The sequence below is a fragment of the Aethalodelphis obliquidens genome, unplaced genomic scaffold, assembly GCF_003676395.1.
Source record: "Aethalodelphis obliquidens isolate GAN/ISIS:26980383/991018 unplaced genomic scaffold, ASM367639v1 scaffold37, whole genome shotgun sequence".
Classification (NCBI taxonomy): domain Eukaryota; kingdom Metazoa; phylum Chordata; class Mammalia; order Artiodactyla; family Delphinidae; genus Aethalodelphis; species Aethalodelphis obliquidens.
In genome coordinates, this window is record NW_020837981.1 from 1,562,037 (window position 1) to 1,576,191 (window position 14,155).

A 14,155-nucleotide genomic window follows, 5' to 3' on the forward strand; every position below is an offset into this window, starting at 1 on the left:
CCACTAATCCAGGTCCAGTGCTGAGCTCCAGAGCGGGCATAACAACTCTACTTGTTCTTGGATGTAAACGATCTTGACCTACTGGTGGTCCTTAGGAGAGCTTTGCTGGTAGCTAGAGCCCCCAGAAGGATGTTGGGAGGACATCCTTCCAGAACCCAATACCACTGATGGGCCCATGTGACACAAAGTTCATAATGAAGACCATTTGTTGCAGTTTCTCTGCATGGTTGTCCTGGAATCAGAGACTTTTACGTATTTAAGATACCTGAGAAGCATCTTCCTTTCCATTTCTTTCTTCATCTCTTTAGAACTGTAGGAGACATTTTAGATTTATCTCTTATTAGCTGGTCAGACATGGTCCAAACATTCCCCTCTGTCCCAGCAGCACTGGTGTCTCTTGGCTCTAGAAGTCTTTGGCAAAACCACGTTTCCGCATTCCCCATATGCCCACCAGGAATAAACATTATACCTTATTTCCCCCCAAAATTAAATTAATGAGATGTAGTCTCTGGGGACGTTGCCAAAAGGCCCCTTCTTGTTCAGTTTCACAGGGTGGTGGTGGGGAAGCCTGAGGTGTTTTCCAGATGATCACGTGCCCTACAAGAGCACATGTGACATAGCGCAAAATGTGTGAATGTGCACATGGCCTGGCTTTGGACTTTCAGACCGTGGGGTTTAATGCTGTCCTGTCCTTGACGTGCAGTATGGCCTTGTCCTGTGACTCAGCCTCCATTTTCTAGTATGATCTGATAGATGTATTACTGTCTTCCCTCAATCCAGTATCACAGAGCTCTGTTGTCATCTGATACCCTGGATGAGAGGTATCCACATTTCTTATGTGGGTCCCGAGGAATCATGGCACTTCCAGCGGACAGAGTCCTCAATGTTATAAATGAAGGAATGAAAACAAGCCGTGCTATTCTGGGAGATGGGGCTCTGGGCCGAGTCTGGGATGACACAGGACAAATAAGTCTGCTCCTCCATCAGTATGCTGGCTGGAGGGATTTTCCTGTGCCCTGTATCCTGAGTGTCCACAAACTGCTTTAGAAAAGGGCAGAGGGGTTCAGACTCCAGGCCTAAATTGGCTAAATACAATGCACATGTCCACAAACGTTCTGAAATTATGGTTCATCGGATTGGTCTCTCTAATAATACCCTGGAAAGATGTGTGTTCACGAACCTGTGATTTAGTTGAAGAACATTCATTTTGTTGTCCTCAGGAAGAGCCTTTTGTGATGGTGGCTGAGAACATCCTTGGACAGCCCAAGCGCTACAAAGGGTTCTCCATCGATGTCCTGGATGCACTGGCCAAGGCTCTGGGCTTCAAATATGAGATTTACCAGGCCCCCGATGGCAGGTACGGTCACCAGCTCCATAACACCTCCTGGAACGGGATGATCGGGGAGCTCATCAGCAAGGTAGGTCCCAAAAGCAGGTCCATGGGGAGGGGTACCCCAGTCTGCCTCTGGGGTGATGTCTAAATTGGGCCCATTATGAAGTTGGAATCTTGGGACCAGCTAGACAGACCACAGTTACCACGCTCCACACACTAAGGATCTCTTTTCCTCCACCCGCCTCCTCCCTGCTATACCCATTTTTGCTCTTTCATTTTCTAATTCCCTGGTACTTTGTGTTTTCCTTCTGTGCCCATTGCTCTCATTCCTTTGAAACGTGTCCACTGTGCCTGTTCTGTAATCCGCACTTCATGAAATCCACTCCCACATTTGGGCTGCAGTAGGAACCCAATTCTCACGAGGGGTGGTTGGGGGGAACTGATGCATACTTATTCTCTTCTTCAAGGCCCACAAGTGGGCGTGTATATCGTGTGTGTCCACATGCATGTGTGTAGGTGAATTGAGTGTGTGGGTGTGTCTGCATTGCTACGTATAAGTGATACGGCATTCCCCAGCTCCTCAGATTAATTTCAAATCATTAATCTTCCTCCTTCCTGTAGAACCTGGGTCCTCATTTAGATTCATGGCGTGAGACCAATTTGCTGTGTCCCCATCCTTGACCCTTCCGTCTTAGGACCTCTAGGTCATTTCCTGACAACGATTTACATTGGTGGATCTGCTCAAGCCCTCCCTTTCCAGTATTACTGTTGCCATCAATCTTGATGTTTCTGACATCCCTGCGGACCACCCTGGGCTTCGAGTGCTTTGACCCCTTCACCTCCAGTGACCTTTGAGGACCTGCCCCCATGCCTCCTGTTAGCGTCTTGCATGTCACTGTCACTGTCCCAATCCATAACTAAATCCTGTCGTCCTTCTGACTCTTTCTGGCCTTTGTTCCTAAAACACAGGTCCTCTGCTTTATAACCCATGAATGCAGACACGAGGCTTGTATTCTCTCCGGTTTCTCCTAAGCTTAAAAAACAAACAAACAAAACACATACAACAAGTTTATTGTGGAAAAAGTTATATATCAAATTCACCCATTTCAGATGTATCATTCAGTGATTTCTAGGAAATCTAGTGAGTTGTGCAATCTTCACCGTATCTAGTTTTACAGTACTTCCACCCCAATGAGATCCCTCATACTCATTTACAGTTAATCCCATTCCCAACCCCAGCCGGAGGAAACCTTTAATCTACTTTCTAGCTCTATAGATTTGCTTTTACAAACATTTACTATAAACGGAGTCATACCATATGTGGTCTTTTGTGTCTGGCCCTTTTCACTTGGCACATGTATTTGAGGTTCATTCTTCTCTAAGATTTCCGTGCCCTTCTGTTACTGCATCCTTTCCTGGTGCATCCTCTGTGGTTGTCCAGATAAACCCCTGTTCCCTTCATCCTGTATGATTCTTCTAAATTATTCTTGATTTCTTGTTACATTGAAACCCTGACCTGGTTCTATTATCTACCCTCTGACTCTGACATCCAGCTTGCTGTATGCAGTTAGAGGAGAAAATCACAAATTTGTCCAGGTGGATGTATGAACAATGTGTGGCCTCCCAACTCAGCTGGGCCTTTGGGACAGTTCCTTAACATGTCCTTTATTGGCCCCTTGGCTACATTCCTTAAGACTGTTTCAAAACTTTATCTTTCTCCTCAAGCAACCTAATAATCTTCTATCTTAAATTAGAAAACAAAGTGCTCGTATTTTAGGGAAAGAAATGGAGACATCTGGGCATGAGATTCTACTTCAACTTCCTATGAAGTTCATATCTGCAGACACATGCCCTCACCTCCAGTTTCGGGGTAGGGGGAGTGTTTTCCCTCCTGTTACAGCTCACCCCTCCACCAGCATCACGAGTCAACTCTCTTGTGCCTCCTCTGGACCTGGTTTCATAAATTAGTTTCCCTCCATTCTTTGTTGTTAACCTATCCTGATCCCCTAGATTTCTTTCTCTGTCATTAAATATGCTCCAAACTTAAACAAAACAAAAACAGAACAGACAACAAATAAACCAAAAAAGCCAGAAAACCTCCCTGGATCGTGGGTTTCTGAGAAGAGAAGCAAGAACCAGAGATGCAAATGTGGCAAGTCTGAGATCTCTGACACGGCCACCTCCACCATTTTTTCTCTTTACTCTAGATATGTTGTTGGATTTCACATTTTAGAAGTCAGTATATTTGCCTCTCTAGCCCGCATATTGGACCTGATAAAATCCTTCTATATAGTTTTCCCCAATTTGAATATGTAGTTTGGATCAGCTGTCACAACTGGTCATTCTAAAATAAACCTAGTTCTGACTATGCCTCCTACTTAAGAGACCCCAGAGCCAAGATAGGGATGATCACTGTACATTTTAATGCTCTTATGTTGACATCCACCTAGGCATAAGGATCCTAGTCTCCACCAGTCTTGGCAGCTTTAACCTCACAATCTAGTTCCATCTTAATGGGGTCTTGGGTGCCCGACTAGCTCAGTTAGTAGAGCATGAGACTATTATCGGGTCTTTGTCCATTTTTTGTTAAGGTATTTTTAATTTATTTATTTTATTTCTTTATTTTTGGCTGCTTTGGGTCTTTGTTGCTGCTCGTGGGCTTTCTCTAGTTGCGGCGAGTGGGGGCTACTCTTTGTTGCGGTGCACGGGCTTCTCATTGTGGTGGCTTCTCTTGTTGCAGGGCATGGGCTCTAGGCACCTGGGCTTCAGGAGTTGTGGCTTGCGGGCTCTAAAGCGCAGGTTCAGTAGTTGTGGCGCACAGGCTTAGTTGCTCCGTGGCATGTGGGATCTTCCCGGACCAGGGCTCGAACCCGTGTCCCCTGCATTGGCAGGCGGATTCTTAACCACTGTACCACCAGGGAAGCCCTCTTTGTCTATTTTTAAATTAAGCTCATCTTGGAAAGCAAAAATCTTGGGAGGTACTCTTGAGGTCGCAGCACAGGATGCCCAGAGAGCCCCTTCGCAGCATGGCTTTACTAAAGGACGAAGCAGCCCATATGTCTGAGAAGCCATGAGTTAAGGCAGGCAGAAGATCAAAGGAAGTGGATGACCCCTTTTTTCTTGGAGGATGTTATTCTCTGACATAGAGTCTGCATATAAAACAATCTAGGCCTGATACACTAATGAGATTCAAGGCAGTTATATACTCACCATATAACTTCTAAAGTATTTTAGAAAAGAGAGATACCTGTGTGGGCTAATGGCGTTTGGAGAGGTTTGATGGAAAAATGGAGTGTCCCTGTGGCCTTGAAGTATAGGAAGGATGAAGATGAGGCCAGAAGAAGATAGAAGGGAGTTGGGGCAGGGATGGGGGTGGGCGGTAAGAGGGAAATACCAGCAAAAGAAAGGAGATAGTTCACTAAGGGGACTGTTAAGAAAGTGAAGAAAAACTGTAATTCACACAGGAATGAAGATGGTTATAGACTCTTTTCTCCAGAAGTGGTTTCCAGGAGTTTTGAGCGTTTGGGAGAGAAATTTGTAAGGTGAAAGAGGTAATAAGAGACACCTTAGTGCTGGATTTCCTTACAACATTCAAAGTCACGAGATGTCAACTCTCGAGTCCATTTCCTCTGAACTGAACAACCCAAAGGGCAGAGGACAGGCCTTGACCCAGGGTAGAACCTAGTGGTAAACTGAGGACTGCTGTCTGATGAGATGGGTTTGCCTTTCAGAGAGCGGACCTAGCCATCTCCGCCATCACCATCACCCCGGAGAGGGAGAGCGTGGTGGACTTCAGCAAGCGGTACATGGACTACTCGGTGGGGATCCTCATCAAGAAGCCCGAGGAGAAAATCAGCATCTTCTCCCTTTTTGCTCCTTTTGATTTTGCCGTGTGGGCCTGCATTGCAGCAGCCATCCCTGTGGTTGGCGTGATGATATTTGTGCTGAACCGGATACAGGCCGTGAGGGCTCAGAGTGCTGCCCAGCCCCGGCCATCTGCTTCTGCCACCTTAAACAGTGCCATCTGGATCGTCTACGGAGCCTTCGTACAGCAAGGTACCCTCCTGGTTTCTCAATGTTGGAAGAGCCCCAGGGGCTTGGAAGAACTTGTCCGTTGGCAAAGTTCTTGGACGCATTTTGCCAAAGTCATTTTAAATGCAATTTTATTTAATCTCTAAGGTAGTCCTAATATGCTGCTCCCAGGTTCTCTGAGTAATACCAGATAGGAACTAAATGAAATCACAACACGGAACTTAACTTCAAGTCCTGATTTTCCACTTTAGATAAAATTAACCTGCGAGTTCTGCTTTGCACTTTCCTTGCCTCCCACATTAGATTGATTGTTATGCAGACAGGGTTGTCAGAAACTCCATCTTGTTTAAATTTGAAGTCTTAATGGGATAAAAAATCAAAATTGTTTTGCAATCATCTAAGCGGTACTCCAGCCATTCTTGAGATACAAAGTCTCCTGTCTCTGAGAAGTCTGGATAGCACTTGGGGAGTTACAGGATTGTGCAGTTTTGACTGGAAACAACAAATTGCAAATTTCCTAATGTGAGTCCTAGCCTTATTTGCACCATGGCAAATGTGTGTATCACTTGCTTGAGAGGTTATATAAGAATAGTCAGTGAGGAGTTTTCTTCTGCTACCACCTAAGGGACCAAGGAGAAACAATTGGCCTCAAAGAGGCAGCTTCTGACTACAAATCACATGCAGTGATTTCTGAAAATCATAGGAAAAAAAAAAGGTCATCTAGCGAGGGCTGAGTAATAATAAAAGTGATATGGTGCATCTCATTTCTTAAAAGAAAGCCAGGAAATCCTCCAGGTAGGAGGTAATTTTACAGAATTGTTGAGACTGTTCCATGTGAATTTAAAATGGAAAGGGACATTACATAGGGTTGCAGCCCTGAAAGTTCTCAACACAGTGAGGTAGAATCTTCTAACTAGAAGATTTTGATATTCAGAACTCTACTGTTGGCATTTTGAGAAACATCCTGTCACTAAAAATGCCAATGCTAGCTTTTCCGTATTTTGTGGTCTGCCATCCCTTTCCGAGATTGGTGGTCCTAGCATTTTTTCCCCAGAATTGTCAGAGCCCACCATAACCAGCCGGCAGTCACTTTCCTGATCCCCAGCTCACCACCAGGGGTGGTTCCTCATGCCTGGCCGCAGGGCAGAGAATTTCTCTGGAGATGCAAAGCAAGAGCAGAAGCCCAGGACCAATCCCCTTTGCCTGCCTCCTGCAGGTGGTGAATCCTCAGCGAACTCCATGGCCATGCGAATCGTGATGGGCAGCTGGTGGCTCTTCACCCTCATTGTGTGCTCCTCCTACACAGCCAATCTTGCTGCCTTCCTCACAGTGTCCAGGATGGATAACCCCATAAGGTAAGATCCATTACTCCTTCCAGAAGGCTGAAAAGAGAGGATGCAGACCTAGCCAGGGCAGCCTGGTGTCAAGGAGGCAGAGAAGGACTTAGATTCCAGATCTGCAATTTGATGACAGTAATCTTTAATGCATGAGGAGCATCACTCCTGTTGTATTTTATTTCATGCACAATTAAACAATGTATAAATTCATTAAATAACATTTCTTTGAATATTTAAATTCTGCTTATAAGACTAATAAATCAAAACATTACAAATTAACAAATTAAAAGTCCTCAGACCTTTCAACATTGATTACAAACTTATTTAATCAAAAATTTAAAACATTTAATTAAAATTAATTAAAACCACAAGTCTAATATATTTTTCCAATCTTCAAACATCTAAAAATTATTTTTTAAAACATTCCAGTTATCACAGTGATTAGAAAATTTATGTCACTTACAGTTACAAAATTGTTAAATTATTGAAACCAAGGACTAAAAATGTTTCATTTTAACCAAAATGTTAAAAATATGGCATAAAAGAATTAATTCAACATAGTGAAATAACTTGGAAATGCCTTTGCTTTATAGTCAGATTCTCACATACTGTGTGAGTTACAAAAGAGCTTGGATAAAGTGAATGTCTGTTGGATATGTCATCGCTGAACTGACCAAAGGCAAAGATCTAGTCCATACTTCCTTGGGTGCAATACCCTCTTCAGTATCACCTCTTACTTGATCCCTGATTATGGTTTTCTGTGTCCCTGCCTTCAGTAATTTCTCCTTTAATTCATCATACTTACTATCATCATATTGATTCTTTTGATCCATAGCCCTGTAATCAAGTCATCCATACTCAACCAGCTTCTATAGCTCCCAACTGCCTATTTGAAAGAGGTCAGATTCTTGATTAGGATTCAAAATTCAGAATGACATTATCTAGTCTTTATTTTAATTGACATTTTATTGAGATAATTATAGATTCACGTGCAATTATAATTAGTAGTGCAGAGAGATCTCATAATATCTTTTAACAAATTTGCCCCAATGGTAACATTTTGCAAAACCAGGATATTAATGTTGATACAATTGACTGATTCTATTCAGCTTTCTCATTTGTACTTGCCCTCATTTCTGTGTGTGTGTGTGTGTGTGTGTGTGTGTGTGTGTGTGTGCATTTGATTCTACACAATCTTACCGTATGTGTAGATTTGTATTGTTCTTTTATAACCACACTCACCTCCTTTGCACTTCTTTCCCTCCAGTCCTGTTCTTAACACCTGGAAAACACTAATGTGTTCTCCATCTCTAAAATTTTGTTGTTTCAAATATGTTATATAAATTGAATCATACTTTTGGGATTGACTTTTTCTTTCAGTATAATTCTCTGGAGATTCATTCAAATTGTTATGTGTATTAATAGTTCATTGCTTCTTTTTGCTTGGTAGAAGCCAATGTAACACAGTTTATTTAACAATCCACCTATTGAAGGACATCTGGGTTGTTTCCAGTTTTGGGCAATTATGAATAAAGCCACTGTGAACATTTGTATGTAGGTTTTTGTGTGAACATGTTTTTATTAATATGTGATACATATCCAAGAAGGTAATTGCTGCATCTGTGGTAATAGCATGTTGTTTTATTAAAAAACGATCAAACTGCTTTCTAGTGACTGTACCATTTTACCTTACTAGTAATGTAGGAATGATCCAGTTTCTTTGCCTCTTTGGCAATATTTAGTGTTGTCACTATTTTTTATTATACTATTCTGATAGGCATGGTGAGATAGTGCATTGTGGTTTTGTGTTTCCCTAACGACTAATTATATTGAATACCTTTTCGTGTGCTTATTACTATCTGTGTATTCTCTTTGGTGAAATACCTTTTCATGTGTTTTGCCCATTTTCTCACTGGATTGTTAATATTGAGTTTTGAAAATTCTTTATATATTGTAGACACTGGTTTCTTGCCAGATGTGTGGTTTGCAAATATTTTCCCCCACTCTGAAGTTTGTTTTATCAACCTCTTATCAAGGTCTTTCACAAAGAGGAGTTTTTAATTCTTATGAGGTCTAATTTATAAATTTATTCTTTTGTGGATCATGCTTTCGGTATCAAGTCTAACTCTTTGCCTAGCCCTAGACCCTGAAGATAATCTGGGATTGTTTGTTTGTTTGTTTGCTTGTTCTTCTAAAAGTTTTTTAGTTTTACACTTTACATTTTGGTCCACAATCAGTTTTGAGTTAATTTTTGTATAAGGTGTGAAGTTTGAGTTTTCTTTTTTTTTTGGGCTATGGATGTCCAATTGCTATAGCACCACTTATTAATTTAATTACTATTTAAGTTTGTCCGAAATCAGTTGAACATATTTATGTGGGTCTATTTCTGGGTTCTCTATTCATTCCATTGATCTATGTGCTGATTCCTTTGCCAATAGCACACTGTCTTGATTACTGTGGCTGCACAGTAAGCCTTAATACTGAGCATAGTGATTCCTCCCATTTTATTGTTCTTTGTCAAGATTGTTTTAACTATTCTGGGGCCTGCATTTTCCATACAAATTTTAGAATAAGTTTGTCTATGGCTATATAAAACAATTCTGTGGTTTTGACAGGAGTTGCATTAATTATAGTTATAATTGCTTTAAGCCAAAAGATCATGATTTGCTGAGAATATTTATCATGAATGGGTACTGGATTTTGCCAAATGCTTTTTTTACATTACTTGCCATGATTATATGCTTTTTCTTCTTTAACTTATTAATATGGTAGATTAAATTGATTGTTTTTTCAAATGTATATCTTGAATGAATCTCACTTTGTCATGGTCTATGATTCTTTTCATATATTGTTGAATTCTGTTTGCTGATATTCTGGTTGAGGATTTTTGCATCCAAACTTAGAAGAAATATCGGTTTGTACTTTTATTTGTAGTGTCTTGGTCTGGTTTTGATATCAGGGTAACACTGGCCTCATAAAGTGATTTAGGAAATCATCTTCTGTTTTTTGGAAGAGATTATGTAAAATTGCTGTTAATTCATCTTTAAGTGTTGGGCATTATTCTCCAGGGAAACCATCCAGGCATGGAGATTTCATATTTTTGGAGCTTTTAAATTGTGAATTAAATTTTTCATAGCTATAGGGCAATTCATATTGTCTATTTCATCAAGTCTAGTTGGTTTATAGTGTTGTTCATGTTTTCATTTACTTGATCTTCTGCCTTGTTCTATCAATTACTGAAAGTGGGATATTGAAATCTCCAACTATTTTTGTAGACCTGCCTCTTTCTCCCTTCAATTTTATCAATTTCTCTTCATTTGTTACATGTGTATATGTTTATAATTGTAATTGTTATATATTCTTATTGATGGCTGTTTTATCATTATATAATGTTCTTTGTTTCTTATAAAATTTTTGTTTTAAAGTCTACTTTTTCTGATCATTAGCATAGCCACTCCAGTTCTCTTTTGATTATTGTTTGTACAGAATATTTTTTCTATCCTTTTGTATCAGTCTATCTGTCTCTGAATCTAAAGCGAGGAGCTTCTACACAGCAAATAGTTGAATTGTGGTTTTTAATTCAATCTACCAATGTCTACATTTTAATCAGAAAGTTTAATCCATTTATATTTAATGTAATTAGTGATAAAGAAGACTTCACTTCTGCCATTTTGCTATTCATTTTATATATGTCTTACATCTTTTTTGTTGTTCATTTTCTCCATTACTGCCTTATTTTGTGTTAAGTAGATATGTTTTGCATACCATTTTAATTACCTTATTGTTTCTTTTACTATATATTTTTTGAGTTATATTCTTAGTGGTTACCCTAAGCATTACAATTAATATCTTAGTTTATAGCAATTTAACTTGGATTAATACTACCTTATTTTAATAGTGTACAAAAACTTTGCTCCTATATTATTCTGTTCCACTGCACCCCTGCCCCAACAACTCATTTTTGAAGCTGTCTGATCCCTTCCTTTTTAGGAGGTAATTAGTTTTTTTTCCAATTTATTCAATGGATAGTCTTCTAAAGTTAGTTTTTAAATTGTTATTTTTTGGTATTTTACTTACTGAATAAACTTTACTTTTTTAAAAAAACAAATTTACCTAGATATTAGAATATATTATTAAAATGCATGTTTGTTGTTTTTTTGTTTTTAAAATTGTGGTAAAATATACATAACATAAATTTTATCATTTTAATCATTTTAAGTATACAATTCAGTGTCATTAAGTATAATCACAGTGTTCTGCAAATATCACTACTATCTCTAGATCACATCATCTTGCGAATATATATACAATATTCTTTATTCCCCTCTTCCCCAGACCCTGGAAACCACCATTCTATTTTCTGTCTCTATAAATTTGACTCTCTAGGTACCTCGTATAAGTGAAATAATACAGTTTTTGTCTTTGTATGACTGGTTTATTTCACTTAGCATGTCTTCAAGGTTCACCATTTTGTCATATGTGTCAGAATTTCCTTGCTTTTTAAGGATGAATAACATTTCATTGTATGTATATGCCACGTTTTATTGATCTATTCATCTGTCCAGGAACATGGGTTGCTTCCATCTTTTGGCTATTATTTAATAATGCTGCTATAAATATAGGCATAAAAATAGCTGTTCAAGTCCCTGCTTTCAATATTTTTGTGTATATAGTCAGAAGTGGAATTGCTGGATCATATGGAAATTTTATGTTTAATAATTTTGAGGAACTACCTTACCATATTCCACAGTAGCTGCACCATTTCACATTCCCACCAGCAAGATACAAGGATTCCAATTTCTTTAAATCCTCACCAACGCTTGTTTTTGTTTTTATTTTTGTAGTAGCTATCCTAATGGGTATGAAGTGATCTCATTTTGGTATTGATTTGCATTTCCCTCATGATTAGAGATGTTGAGCATATTTTCATGTGTTTATTTTCCATTTGCATACCTTCTTTATAGAAATTTCTATTCAAGTCCTTTGCCCATTTTTAATTGAGTTGTTTTTGTTTGCTTGTTACTGAGTTGTAGGAGATTTTTATATTCTGGATATTAATCCCTTACGAGATATGTGATTTGCAAATACTTTCTCCCATTCCATGGGTTGCCTTTTCTTTCTGCTGATAGTGTCCTTGGATGCAGAATTTTTTTTTTTTAATTTTGATGAAGTCCAAATTATCTATTTCTTTGTTGTCGTCATTGCCTTTGCTTTTGTTGTCATAACTAAGAAATCTTGACATTGTTGAAAATCATTTGACCACTTATGGGACAGTATTTCTATGTTGTCTGTTCTATTCCATTTGTTTGTATGTCTGTCATCATGCCAGTTCCTCACTGTTTTGATTACTGTGGCTTGTAGTACATTTTAAATTCAGAAGTTTGAGATCTCCAACTTTGTTCTTTATCAAGATTGTTTTGGCTATTTGATGTCCCTTGAGATTCCATATGAATTTTAGGGTGGATTTTTCTATTTCTGCAGAAAACATCATTGGAATTTTGATAGAGGTTGCATTGAATTTATAGATTGCTTTAGGTAGTATTGGCATCATAACAATATTAAGTCTTCCAGTCCATGAATACAGGATTCATTCCATTTATTGGCGTTTTAAATTTTTTTTCCAAAATTTTTAGTTTTTGGTGTACATGCCTTTTGCCTTTTTGTTATTTTTCTTCAGTATTGTATTCTTTTTGATATTATTGTGATTGGAATTGTTTTTATAATTTCCCTTTCAGACTGTTCATTCTGAATGTATAGAAATGCAGCGGGGTTTTGTGCATTGATTTTTGTATCTTGAAACATTGCTTAATTAGTCTGTTAGTTCTAATAGTTTTGTGTGTGTATATGTGTCTGTCTAATTTTAGCATTTTCTACATGTAAGATCACGTCTGACAACAGAGATACTTTTACTTCTTCCTTTCCAATTTATTTCCAATTATTTCTTTTTCTTACCTAATTGTCTAACTATGATTTCAAGTACTATGTTGAGTACTACATGGTAAAAGAAGATATCCTTGTCTTGTTCCTAATTTTAGAGAAAAGTCTTTCAGTCTTTCACCATTGAGTATGACGTTAGCTTTGGGTTTCTCAACCATTGTTACATTATGGATGTTTCCTTTTATTCCTAGCCTGTTGAGTTTTTATTATGAAAGGGTGCTGGATTTTTTCAAGTGCTTTTTCTGCATTGAGATGATAATGTGGTTTGTATCTTCATTCTGTTAATGTGCTGTATTACATTGATAAAATTTTTTATGTTGAACCATTCTTGCATTCCAGGAATAAATCCTTCTTGGTCATGGTACATAATCCTTTTAATATGCTGTTGAATTCAGTTTGCAAGTATTTCACTGAGAAGTTTTGCATCAACATTCATTAGGAATATTGGTTGGTAGTTTTCTTTTTTTGTAGTGTCTTTTTTGGACTTTAGTATCAAGGTAATGCTGGCCTCATAAAACGAATTAGGAAGTATTCCCTCCTCTTGAATTTTTTTGGTAAGAGTTTGATGAAGATTGGTGTTTCTTCTTCTTTTTAAAAATTATTTATTTATGTATTTGGCTGCATTGGGTCTTCTTTGTTGCGCGTGGGCTTTCTCTAGTTGCAGAGAGCAGGGGCTACTCTGTGTTGCAGTGCACGGGCTTCTCATTGCAGTGGCTTCTCTTGTTGTGGAGCACAGCACACTGACTTCAGTAATTGTGGCTCATGGGCTCTAGAGCACAGGCTCAGTAGTTGTGGCGCATGGGCTTAGTTGCTCCATGGCATGTGGGATCTTCTCAGGGATCGAACCTGTGTCCCCTGCATTGGCAGGTGGATTCTTAACCACTGAGCCACCAGGGAAGTCCTGGTGTTTATTCTTCTTTAAATTGTAGAATTCCACAGTGAAGCTACCTGGTCCTGGGCTTCTCTGATTAGATCCTGATTAGATCTCCTTACTAGTTATAGGTCTATTCAGATATTCTGTTTCTTCATGATTCAGTCTTAGTAGGTTGTGCATTTCTAGAAATTTGTCCATTTTTTCTAGGTAGACTATCTAATTTGTTGAAATACAGTTGACAGGTATTACGATATAAATACATTTGTTCTTACTGCTATCATGTTTACATGATTTTATGCATTCTTAATTATTTTCATAAAGTTTAACATTCAGTTACCATTGTTATTACTGTGTTTCTCCCACCACCTTGCCCCCACTAGAAATTAAGCATCCTCTTTTAACCTCCAGTGGTTTCCTTTAGGCTTAAATTTGCATGCACTGCTATTTCTCTTTCAGAATCAAGAGTGAAACCATACATTCATATCTCTGCCTATATAAGAGGATAGTGGAATATCTTTTTTTCCTCTTCTTCCACCTACTCAATCATTTCTTCGGTTGATAGAATCTGAGATTTTAGACTCAGTTTACTCTGATTTTTTTCTTTTGTTATGTTTTTAAATCTTCTGCGGTTTCTCTAAGATA

General features: G+C 38.5%; 1 protein-coding gene across 2 annotated transcripts in view; it reads left to right on the forward strand.

The window, feature by feature from the left end:
- GRID1 (glutamate ionotropic receptor delta type subunit 1) overlaps positions 1–14,155 on the forward strand; it is a 678,670-nt gene that overhangs the window by 560,364 nt on the left and 104,151 nt on the right. For both annotated transcript variants that reach the window (XM_027129687.1, XM_027129688.1), the window contains exons 10-12: positions 1,221–1,418; positions 5,065–5,389; positions 6,582–6,720. In XM_027129687.1, the coding sequence (XP_026985488.1) occupies positions 1,221–1,418; positions 5,065–5,389; positions 6,582–6,720 (662 nt within the window). The remainder of the gene's footprint in view (positions 1–1,220; positions 1,419–5,064; positions 5,390–6,581; positions 6,721–14,155) is intronic.